The 12,617-nt window shown below is 40.5% G+C and overlaps 2 protein-coding genes across 2 annotated transcripts in view; both read left to right on the plus strand.

The window, feature by feature from the left end:
* The first annotated feature begins 2,971 nt into the window (after positions 1–2,971).
* LOC111979351 (calponin-2) lies at positions 2,972–9,098 on the plus strand. The gene is made up of 7 exons (XM_024009840.2): positions 2,972–3,168; positions 6,105–6,226; positions 6,532–6,598; positions 6,976–7,113; positions 7,415–7,531; positions 7,984–8,130; positions 8,319–9,098. Exons 1-7 carry the CDS (start codon positions 3,106–3,108, stop codon positions 8,610–8,612), a joined length of 948 nt encoding a protein of 315 aa, XP_023865608.1. The 5' UTR covers positions 2,972–3,105; the 3' UTR covers positions 8,613–9,098.
* Positions 9,099–10,978: 1,880 nt separating this feature from the next.
* LOC111978886 (small ribosomal subunit protein uS19) overlaps positions 10,979–12,617 on the plus strand; it is a 7,720-nt gene continuing 6,081 nt past the window's right edge. The window contains exon 1 of the mRNA XM_024009127.1: positions 10,979–11,066. Within this exon, the coding sequence (XP_023864895.1) occupies positions 11,064–11,066 (3 nt within the window). The 5' untranslated portion in view covers positions 10,979–11,063. The remainder of the gene's footprint in view (positions 11,067–12,617) is intronic.

Consider the following 12,617-nt stretch of genomic DNA (forward strand, 5'->3'; position numbering starts at 1 on the left):
TCTAGGTATGTCTATGGTTGAGTGTAGGTGTTTAGGAAAGTCTATGGTTGCCTGATTTGGTTCTCAATCAGAGACAGCTGGTTATTGTTGTCTCTGATTGGGAGCCATATTTAAGGTAGCCATAGGCTTTAGGTGTTTGTGGGTAATTGTCTATGTTGAACGTTTGTAGCCTGTGTGTGTGCACTACGTTTATAGCTTCACGTTTGTTGTTTTGTATAAGTGTTTCGTTTCGTGTTTCATCTTCGTCGTTCTAATAAAAGAAGATGTATTCATATCCCGCTGCGCCTTGGTCCGTCTCTCCTCCACACGATCGTGACAAGTAAACTATAGGCCCAATACATTATCACCGCATATTGGCTTTGCTTGAATTTCCGTGCCATTGCATTGTTGTTCGGGCCATTTTTAAAATGTGAGGTAGGCTATATGATCACACMGGTAATATATCCGTTGTGCTGTATTTTCACTCAGCACAGCTGAGGAATACATTTAAATAATTTGCTTTTTATGTTTATTTAACTGGGCTAATAGTGTCTGCATCTGATGGTCAGTCTCAGCAGAGGGAGAGAGCAAGAGACTGAAGCTCTGCCTATCAGCATCCCTCCGCTCTCCCTTTCCTCCAGTGACACTCACCAAAAAGTGACACCGTCTTCCAGCTGATGGCGAAACTTAAGTTGCACCATATTATTTCTGCCTCATGCAAAAATGTATGTTGTTACTCCGATGAACAGAGAAAGTGAAATATTTCTTGATATTAAAAAAGACCCAAGCCGCTAATAATAACATCAACACAAGCCTATAGATACTTTCCTACTCATTCATTACTGCTGCAGTGCTTGTTGTAGCGCTGAGTGGAAATAGGAAAAACATGCATTTTATGGCTTATGAAAGTGTTGAATACAAAGTGTTGACAGTTCTGAGTAAGAACTTAAACATCAACTCACTAATAAAAACAGCATCTCTTTGCTGTATTCATTGACAGTTTCTCTCTAGTCATGGTTTTAAACGTTTTGAAATCTCACAGTATAAGCTATAGGCCTATTCTGCACTTAATTTGCTATATGGGCCTGCCATGACGGTAGAGTTTGTACCTTCAGACACATAAAATGGTTAAAAATGCCAACAGTTTGCCCACCAGGCCACAGGGCAGCTGAATCGGTGCACCTACCGACAAAAGCCCGAGACAAAAAAGAAAGAAAGTGTAACCTATAAATGTTTGTGTTTTTTTTTTACCCCCTTTTCTCCCCAATTTCATGGTATCCAATTGGTAGTAAYAGTCTTGTCTCATCGGTGGAACTCCCGTACGGACTTGGGAGAGGCGAAGGTCGAGAGCCGTGTGTCCTCCGAAACACAACCCAGCCAAGCCGCACTGCTTCTTGACACAAGCCTGCTTAACCCGGAAGCCAGCCGCACCAATGTGTCGGAGGAAACACTGTAGAGCCGGCGACCGTGTCAGCGTGCATTGCGCCCGGGTCGCCACAGGAGTCGCTAGAGTGAGATATCATTGTGTTTTTTACAGAAATGTTTGGCGATCGACTAGAAATGCCGGTTGGTGACCACTGCTCTAGAAAGTTGAGTGAAGTCCAATTTCGTGCTTYTCTCTGTGGGCTGATGTTTCTGCATGGCAGGCTGCGTGGCAGTCTCGGGGCTACTGCGCRCGTGCGCAGCTTAGAGGGAACGTTGTTTGCAACTACTTAGCATGCTAGCTAACCCTAACCTTAACCCTTTTAGCTAACCCTAACCATTTAACCTAACTCCTCAATTTAACCCTAACTCATAGCCTAGATAACCCTCCCCTAGTCTTAATCCTTTTAGCTAACCCTAACCATTTAACCTAACTCCTCAATTTAACCCTAACTCATAGCCTAGCTAACGTTAGCCAACTAACTACAATTTGCAACATAGCATACATTTAGCAAATTCGCAACATATAGTTCGTTTTGCAAATTCGTAATATATTGTACGTTTTGTAAAATCCTAGCAAATAATACGATTTGTAATTCGTAACATATCATACGAAATGGATGATGGACATCCACAAATGAATAACATAACATATCATACTAAATGGAGTGTCTCGGATTTACTTACAGAATAATAGGAAATTGCTTATGATACTGAATTGGGCTAAGGATGTTGGATAACGTTGTTGGTAGGTATCCGAATCAGTTCAGTATGCCATTTTCATTTGAGACTAAGTGTAATGTCATGGATTATCAAGATAATATTCTAAAGACTCGAATTGACAACAACACTAAGGCTGCGTTTAGACAGCCAGCACAATTATGATATTTTTTTCCACTCATATCAGCTCTGAAAAAGAGCTGATGTGAAAAGATCTGATGTGATTGGTCAAAAGACTAATTTGTGGGAAAAAAAACATCAGAATTGATCTGCCTTTCTGTCACTGAAGTGATATAAATGGACACTGAATTGACTTTACTTTTTTTTATCCGTGTTTTTATGATGTTATTGTAGACAAAACTAACTGCGGTTTATAACAATGTAATAACACATGAATCATGATAATTTGTCTCATGTAGGCTAAACTAAAATATTCGGATAAATGTTTTATGCCGTAATGAATATTTTTTAACTATGTTCTCGTYTGGATGTAGCCTACTAATGTTAGTGATATAAACATTCTCAGAATTCCAAACCCCTTCAACGAGCCAAGGGGGTCCTTTACACAAAAAAAATGTGTCTCAAGAGTAGTATCATTACGTCATTCAGTAGCTCGTTTTGGTAGTTCCTCTACTCAAACTTTTCCCGACGGTGATTCAAGACTCCAAGACTCGGTGATTCAAGGCTGGTTGGACCATAGGATACTCCCACCATTCAGGAATGTGGGACTTTCCTTCCATATAAGGACTTTTTGATATCAATCACGAGTCTTTACCTAGACTGAGAAAGGGAAAGGTGGAGCCTAAAATCGATTAACGAAGCGTAGAAGTTCGTGTAAGCATTTTTATTGGTTGCAAGAAAAAAGAAAGGAAGTGTTTAGTTCACTCCGGAGTTTAACTGGAAGAGAAACGAAAATAAAACTATTTGCACAAAGAAACTGYTACAAAGTATCTATACGAAAAACAAAGTAACTCGTTTATAATAATGTCTGGCTCATCATTTAACAGAGGTCCTGCTTATGGGTTTTCTGCAGAAGTCAAAAGCAAGGTAAGTGTTCACGGAAGGGAGTAAAGTGCGAATGAATCATTTGCCTTATGGTAGTAGCCTATAACGTTAGTGAGGTTTATTACGGAAAACTTGATTTATTTATTGAAAAATGTGTATGCCTAGGTCTTTTAGGCTACATAGGCTATGATGTTCTGCTGAGTGTAAAGATAATTACGTGGAACGTGGAAAGCTACTATACTTTTGGAATGACCTAAAAAATACAGCGGAAAACTTTTATCAAATTACAAGTTTTACCCGCTGTGCACTATGCATATATGTTTGATAACACTGTTCATTAATATGACAAAATGCTCATTTAAAAAAACTTTAGTTTGGTTTAAGTTGTTTTACTTTTGGGAAGCGCTTAAAAAGGCATGGGCGTTGCCCGTGTTGGCAATGTATATTTTCTTGTGGCAAGTTAAAATCCCTATACGGTCCCATTACATAGAGAAACTGGTCAGTACAACASTGTAGGTCTTTCATGCATCCATCCATGTCCCTGAGTCTGATGTCACCSATCCAGAGGTCACACAGTCCTATCACGAGAACAACTGCTGCCTCCTGCGCTGGGGTGGATTGGGGCCTTGGTGAATGGCTATTGTAGTGCGCAGTGCGTCTACGTGCGTACTTTGACAATTGGCACCACAAAACAATYCAAATAGAAATATGTTCTCTTTCAGAACATGTGCACTTTCAAAAGTAAACGTTGACAGGAGACAGTGCCAGTGTTTTCTGGTGGAAGGTAGTATAGCTGTTAGAGAGGCGAGCCAGCAACCGGAGGGTTGCCAGTTCGAATCCCGGYCCGACTGGAAAAATTTGTCGGGAAGTGAGCAGGCAACTGGAGGTTTGCTTCTATCAAATCGGTTGGACCTTGTGTGTACTTGACCAATTAAGTGATCTTCAACTTAATCTATCCGCAAATGTCCTTCATCCAAAACATCAACGACAGTGTGGATGGCACAACCAGGAGTTAAMCTACTACTGTACCCCTCGGGCCAATTCTAACTGTTTTATCACAAATTTACAGTGAAGATTTAGAGCGTTTGTGTTCCTGTACTTATTATTTTTTGTAATCGTGTGTTACGCTTTTACAGTGTAATAGGATAAATTAAATTGAAACGCTTTGCAAAGTTCCCCAACCTGGCTCTTCACTTATGTAAATAKAGAATAATGACTAATATTGTTTTAGTTTTTATCTTTCATAAACAACAAACTTTACCCATCATGTTCCAAGTTATGTTATACAAAGGAATACTCAGGTCCCCACGTTACTACCCTGATCCGTTTCACTGCAGATTACACATAGCAGATACATGTGCATTATGTTCTTCTGTGTCTGAGACCTAGCAATGTGTCTTTTAGACCACCAGCTGATTTATTGTTTGCATTCCTTGGCTGAGTCCTTATATTGGCAAGGGTTTTCCATTGGTCCTCAGAACACAGTGTACGGGTAGCCAAGTGGATGTAAAGCTGGTGGTTTCCTCTCATATCAATGAATGATGTCCATTGTCTCTGGTATTTCCTGCCGTTAATGATGTAGCAATGCAATGTGAAGTATTGAAGTGTTGTTATTCAAGGAGTTTTTCAAGGGAGCCCCTTGACAATAATAGATGGTAGGTGAAATGATGGTTAACCCARACGTCTAGTGGATCAGTTCCAACAAGACTACCAAATATGTTTTTTGAGAACGTAATAGTGGTCCATGTTCAATCCATTTGATTTAAACTCCTTCAACTCGGCGTCCTAACGGTCTCATTCCACATGATCTAAATTGCGCCACGGAATGAATTCCTTGAGTTCACCATGCCTCTCTAAATTACATCTTTCAAATGTCCTGTGGGCAATTAAAGCAGTCAATGTTGTTTTAATTTGAGGATAATCAAATGAAGCAAATATATAATGARAGGACCGGTTTTCCCAGGAAGTCCTTTATTCGGTTGTACTTAAAGTTCCGCTTCACATTTTAGCCTTGGAGGGAAATTTGTGGAGAATATTTTGACCCTATTCCTCAGTCTTACTATTCTTTGGTATGTATTTGTAACTTCAACCTCAAAATGTGTTGTTTAGAGATACTATAGAGGCCTTTAAAAAAAAAAAAAAACTTTCTGTACCAACATTGCAGTGTTTTTGCATTTCTATTTGTAGTAGCATTTTCACAGTAAGATCGACACCACAGATATATGACGTTTTCTAAACGTTGCTTTTAGTGCCAGTTTCCATCTTCACACTTATTTATTTCGATTATTTACTCAACCAAAGTATTTACAAATCAGGATAACACTTTGCATTCCTTGTTGAGAGGGTGTTTAGTGTCAAATTGCATAGTTTAACTCGCCCCTATACCATGCAGCTGCCTTCCTGTGCTTCAAGGAGATTTAAGTGGTTCACCGAACAGGATGTGTGCGCGTTTTGTGTTTGAGCTAATGTCAGTGTCGGCTCTGTAAGGGCTGTTAAACAGCAAGAATAACACAYAAAGTTATCCCAATTGGTTGACACCGTGAATCAGGGTTTTGGGGCCGCCCATAATAAACTCTTGAGAGAGAATTTTAACACGCACAAACCATAATATTGTTTATTTTTGCTGTGGTTCTGAAAATGAAAACCAYCCACTACCAAGTCATCAATTGATGAGTACTTCCACACATACGTTAGTAGCACTTTTTTTATACGGGAAGTACCTGGTAAAATAGTAATTACAMTGTAATAATCTATGAATTACTTGWTTGTTTCTTTGGGATTCATTCAAACAAGCAGCAATGGCCACCATTAGGTACCAGATAATTCTACACAATTGGGAACTATTTGTAGTACCCATTGGAAAGTTTTCTCCTAAATACCAGTGGAAACATTACTGTAAAATAAAGTGTAACCTACATGTTGTGCAACTTTTTCCAAGATGTAAAGGTCTCCTATAATTAACTTTTGACCTTCCCCAGATTGCCGGAAAGTACGACCCTCAGAGAGAGGAGGAGCTAAAGGTCTGGATCGAGGATACGACCGGATGTGACATCGGGGAAGACTTCCAGAAAGGCCTGAAAAATGGCGTCATCTTGTGCAAGTACGTTTCTGAATRGGGCCAGGATCCGTCATCATGTCCCTATGTATAATGTGTACAATGTGGCTTTATTGACCCATAAAGCTACACATTTTATGGCACCAGCCAATGCATTCAACCAAAGACATCACTCATAAACGTTCTGCTAGCTACAACATTATACATCAAATCATACAATCCATTGCATATGTCCTGTCTGTCCTCCTTGCTGTGGGTTTTACTGTAATATAGACCCTTTTATCCTCTGATTCCTTCTGTTGCCTATGAGGTGCTGCAGTCTAAGTAAGCAAACTCTCTTCCTCCCCTAGGCTGATCAACAAACTTCAACCTGGCTCTGTGAAAAAGATCAACTCGTCCACCATGAACTGGCATCAGGTGAGCTGCTTGGCTTGTTCTCTCTACGTGAACAGACTTGAACTGTACTTTACCAGCTGGTTTTACAGTTAGAGAATATATCTGAGCTGTTGTGCTGACCAAGCCTGTTTTTTTACTAGCTTAAAAGCAGAGGTATATTATTATTATTATTATTATTAGAGGTGCAACTCTCTGGACCAGTGAGTTTACTGAAATAGAATTTGGGTTCGAATATGAAATATAGTGAGACCTCGTGTGCCAGAGATATCCTTTTAGCTCAATGGCTTAATTCTTTGTGATAGCCTCGTTATAGGTGTGACTTCCTAAAATATACCTTCATGCAATTATTGAGAAGCTCTTTACTCATCTTATCTTCTTATGCACTTGTCTGGTTCTAGCTGGAGAACATCACCAACTTCATCAAATCTATCCAAATGTACGGCCTGAAGCCCCATGATATCTTTGAGGCCAACGATCTGTTTGAAAGTGGGAACATGACCCAGGTCCAGAGCACACTGCTGTCTCTCGCTGGCACGGTAACTTTTTAAACTAATTTTTATGGTTGCATCCCTCATGAGAATCTTCTGTATTTGAACTGTGTAATTTCCACTTGCATGAATCGCTTGACCTTGCAGTAATGCTCTGTTCAACATGTCAGGTTTTGTCTTCGTAAAGATTTTCCAGAAGCTAAAATAATGGTGTCTCGTCTTCTTCAACATATGGTGTCAGAAACGGGATGTAAATACAGCCCCCTCCTGAATAAGCTCCTAGAATTGTGTCCAGTAAAATCTTGAGGCATCCAACAGTGACTGGATTTCTGTACACTTTCCCCTGCAGGCCAAGACCAAGGGCTGCCAGTCCCGAGTGGACATTGGGGTGAAGTACGCAGACAAACAGGAGAGGCTATTCGAYGAGGAGAAGATGAAGGCCGGACAGTGTGTCATCGGACTGCAGGCAAGAGGGAATGTGTTGACAGTGATACCACTGAAGAGCATGTTGTTCTTTTTGCTGTTGCCAGCTCTGTTGCCGTCTTGCCAAACAAAACATCAGTAGCAAAGCTGACCAAGACATATTGCTAACAGCCTTTATAACAGGCTAAGGCAGAGACAGACTGGCATCCATGCTATTGTTCTTATAAAACTCATATTTCATTTAATCTTTTCATAACTTCTATTTGTTTTGGATATTTCTTATTGAAGGGTTGCATGTAGGGTTACATCAATGATTCCTAACTTTTATAAGCCCTTTGGCATGACTTCTATTTCTGCCAAGAACAATATTGTTGATTTGATGMTATCTACTCAGGCATTCTCGGTCTGTCTGAAAGTCTCCATCTAAGAGGGGTTGTAATTTTCCACTCATCCTTGGCTGTTTTCCTTTTATAACTGATATGTCTCTCTCCGCAGATGGGGACGAATAAGTGTGCCAGCCAGGCGGGCATGAATGCATACGGCACCAGGAGGCACCTCTACGATCCCAAGGCTCACATCCTGCCCCCCATGGACAACTCCACCATCAGTCTGCAAATGGGCACCAACAAGGGGGCCAGTCAGGTAAAAGTCCATGTGTAGAAAAGCAAATGCAAGTTCTCATTAATTTCACCATGTCTTAAAACTCAATCAAGGTATCAATATTGTCAATGGGGGACMTAACTGCACTAGTAGACTTAGGCTTTTACTAATGGATTCTTGCTTATTTTAATTCACTGCTACATATGAATTAGTTATCTTCCTCTACTCAGGCTGGCATGACAGCTCCAGGAACCCGCCGTGCCATCTATGACCAGAAGCTGGGCACAGACAAATGTGACAACAGCACCATGTCACTGCAGATGGGCTCCAACGCAGGCGCCAATCAGAGCGGGCAGAACTTTGGCCTGGGTCGTCAGATCTACAATGCTAAGTACTGCCCCAAGAACGAGGAGGAGCAGAATGGGGCCGGAGCCGAATATGTCCCTGACTACCAAGACGAGGGTTACCAAGAATACAAAGATGAAGCGGTGCCRGTGTACCAGCAAGAGGGGACAGATTATTAAAAGGGGGGTTGTGCTGGTTGAAAACAGAAGAAACATCAAGAAAGGGTTTTTCAAAGTTATTTGTTACATAGGATTTTCCGCCTTTTGGTTGATCTCCTTTTGGTATTGGACAATAGTGCCCTCTTGCCCTCATTTAAGCGCCGTTTAGGACCAATGTTAGACATATCTCACATGTACTATGCATTAGTAGGTTTTTATATTCCTGTTGAAATAGCTATGCTTATGTGTTTTTAAACTGTAACTACTAAAGACAGTACTGGTGTCTGGGCTGTGATTAGCTTTTATATCCCAGTAATTAGCTTTTAGTAAAGTACCAAAGCCCTCTTGCCAGTTTCCCCATTGACAACTGTTTGCCAACTAATGTAAATTGGTACATTTAAACGTTTATGCCAATTWATTTTTTTATCTTCAGGCAAATATTGCCTGGAATCCATCTTCGAAAGGACCCAATAGAATTCAATTATTAAAAATCCTCAGTTCAAAAATGGACTGTTCCATAGTTGTAATTTACCTATCCTTGTACCAAAGGTCATATTGTTAATGTAACCTATATACATTTATATTACCATAATTGATGTGAATAAGAATGTGAATTTGTGGTAATTGTTTGTATCCATTCAGTATTTTTACATGGTAATATATAAGACAACAAGATGTATCTGTTTGGACCTTGGAAACAAACCACCGTCCACTTTTTTATGTATGCCAACTGTATACTTTCTTTGGAGGAAATATTTCCTTTGTTTGCATAACCAGAACAACTGGAGCCAAGGTTTTCTTTGGCTTAGAGTATCTTSAAAAAAAACATTCAGGCTTTCAACATTCCAAGCTGGATACTGGATTCATTTTGTCAATTTTCTTCATTGTGTAATGTTTTAATGGATTCACTGATGACTGATAAGAGGACCAAACATATTTTWGATTTTGAACTCTGTCATTCAAAGTGATTATTTATATATAGTTTTGTTAAGTGTTTTTGTTTTGTACCGACTCTGAAGGGAAATTTGCTCTTACTACCTTTTTGGTTTTATATATATTCCTTGGGTTTTTCTTTCGATCCATATTTTCATTATGGATAGAAACATTTATAGAAGTTGGGAAATATGTGTGAATAAAGTGTAATAAAGACGTACATTGTATACAAACCAGCCTGATGTGCCAATTAGTTACAATTATAGGGTGTCTCATTAGTTACATGGTTATCATAACTTAGGCTACGATCATTAGTTCATGTGGCTTTAATTAGGACATAAACAATGTCTGCATTCCATAGCCTAACATACTAATTGCATGGTATGTGAAAAATGCAGTTTTGTAGGCATGGGGTTTTGAGTCATTTGGGTCACTGATGGAATAGAGAAGTACACTAAATTACCAAAAGTATGTGGACACCTGTTCGACGAACATCTCATTCCAAAATCATGGGCATTAATATGGAGTTTGTGCCACCTTTGCTGCCTCCATTCTTCTGGGAAGGCTTTCCACTAGATGTTGGAACATTGCTGCGGGGCCTTGCTTCCATTCAGCCACGAGCATGCTTCCAATTCATCCCAATGGTGTTTGAGGGGGTTGAGGTCAGGGCTCTGTGCAGGTCAGTCAAGTTCTTCCACACCGATCTCGGCAAACCATTTCTGTATGGACCTCGCTTTGTGCCCTAGGGGCATTGTCAAAAGGGCCTTCCCYAAACTGTTGCCACAAAGTTGGAAGCACARAATCGTCTAGATTCCAGCCATTACAATGAGCCTATCCTCCTATAGCTCCTCCCACCAGCCTCCTCTGGTACCASGTAAGGTGGGTTGATATCATATAGAATTTCTTAGCAATTTTCATACAGACATACGGGTATTACATGTCTTGTTCTTGCACATGTTTGTTTCTGGGTTGTCCACCCACAGCAGAAGCTCTGTTGTATGGCACTTTGCAGTTTCAGAAGGAGATCACGCGGAAGAAGAAAATTAAGATCTGGTACCGAAATCAGGACCTCTTTCTACATGGTGTATTTATAGCTGGTGATTGACTTTATAYGGCACATAATCAGGATAACATTGTACTGTGTATGAACATTATCAGGTGTGGTGGGCTGGGTGTCTTTAATAAAATGTGTTTTCTCTTACCACCTGCATTTGTGTTATTCCATGCTAGATATATTTTTGTGTGACAGCTGTAATAAAAGATGACACAAATTGTTTAGCTGTTTGTTTTCATTTGGATATCTCCTATAGAAGTATCCMGACTATGGTGAGTGACTTCAACTTGAATGGAAGTTGCACTGTTTGATGTTTGATGAAGATAAAAGTAAATTTTCTTGTACAATACCTCCACCTACTGGTCCAGTGAAATATACAAATATTTTGTCTGGCCGGAAATAGATAGCCGGATGTCCTTGCGAGTCGCGCGATATTAGCACAAACGAGACTTCGGAACATTCTTTTCACCGGAGCATCAGGCAAAATGGTAGGTCCCCAATTTTACAAGAACCCGAATTTGACMATCTATGTCCATCTCAGCTAAGTTATAATACATTTTAATTATTAAACCATACAGTGCAATGCATCACTACGTATCAATCGATACATTGGTGAATTTTAGGATGAAATATTATTGACGCTACCAYAAAGCTTGGGATGCATGTTATTAAGCTCATACGGTTGCCTGCAGTGCTAATGCTAGCTTGCTGTTTATTTACTGAGTCAGGTTTTGTCTTTAGGATAATTTATTTATTTCACCTTTATTTAACCAGGTAGGTTAGTTGAGAACAAGTTCTCATTTACAACTGCGACCTGGCCAAGATAAAGCACAGCAGTTCGACACACAACAACACAGAGTCGGAATAAACAAACATACAGTCAATAATACAGAAAAAGTCTATATACAGTGTGTGCAAATGAGGTAAGATAAGGGAGGTAAGGCAATAAATAGGCCATGGTGGCGAAGTAATTATAATATACCAATTAAACACTGGAGTGATGGATGTGCAGAAGATGAATGTGCAAGTAGAGATACTGGGGTGCAAAGGAGCAAGATACATAAATAAATACAGTATGGGGATGAAGTAGTTGGATGGGCTACTTACAGATGGGCTATGTACAGGTGCAGTGATCTGTGAGCTGCTCTGACAGCTGGTGCGGGAGATATGAGTCCAGCTTCAGTGATTTTYGCAGTTCGTTCCAGTCATTAGCAGCGGAGACCTGTAAGGAAAGGCGGCCAAAGGAGGAATTGGCTTTGGGGGTGACCAGTGAAATATACCTGCTGGAGCGYGTGCTACAGGTGGGTGCTGTTATGGTGACCAGTGAGCTGAGATAAGGCGGAGCTTTACCTAGCAAAGACTTGTAGATGACCTGGAGCCAAAGGGTTAGGCGACGAGTATGAAGCGAGGGCAAGCCAATGAGAGCATACAGGTCGCAGTGGTGGGTAATATATGGGGCTTTGGTGACAAAATGGATGGCACTGTGATAGACTGCATCCAATTTGTTGAGTAGAATGTTGGAGGCTAGAAGCAATCTGTTTCCAGAGCTGGTCATGGTGCACCTCAGCCAAGCTCAGGTCCTAACGATATAATAACCGCATCGATAAAATACACTGCTCAAAAAAATAAAGGGACACTTAAACAACACAATGTAACTCCAAGTCAATCACACTTCTATGAAATCAAACTGTCCACTTAGGAAGCAACACTGATTGACAATAAATTTCACATGCTGTTGTGCAAATGGAATAGACAAAAGGTGGAAATTATAGGCAATTAGCAAGACACCCCAAAAAAGGGAGTGATTCTGCAGGTGGTGACCACAGACCACTTCTCAGTTCCTATGCTTCCTGCTCGATGTTTTGGTCACTTTTGAATGCTGGCGGTGCTCTCACTCTAGGTGTAGCATGAGACGGAGTCTACAACCCACACAAGTGGCTCAGGTAGTGCAGTTCATCCAGGATGACACATCAATGCGAGCTGTGGCAAAAAGGTTTGCTGTGTCTGTCAGCGTAGTGTCCAGAGCATGGAGGCGCTAC

The sequence above is a fragment of the Salvelinus sp. IW2-2015 genome, linkage group LG19, assembly GCF_002910315.2.
Source record: "Salvelinus sp. IW2-2015 linkage group LG19, ASM291031v2, whole genome shotgun sequence".
Classification (NCBI taxonomy): Eukaryota; Metazoa; Chordata; class Actinopteri; order Salmoniformes; family Salmonidae; genus Salvelinus; species Salvelinus sp. IW2-2015.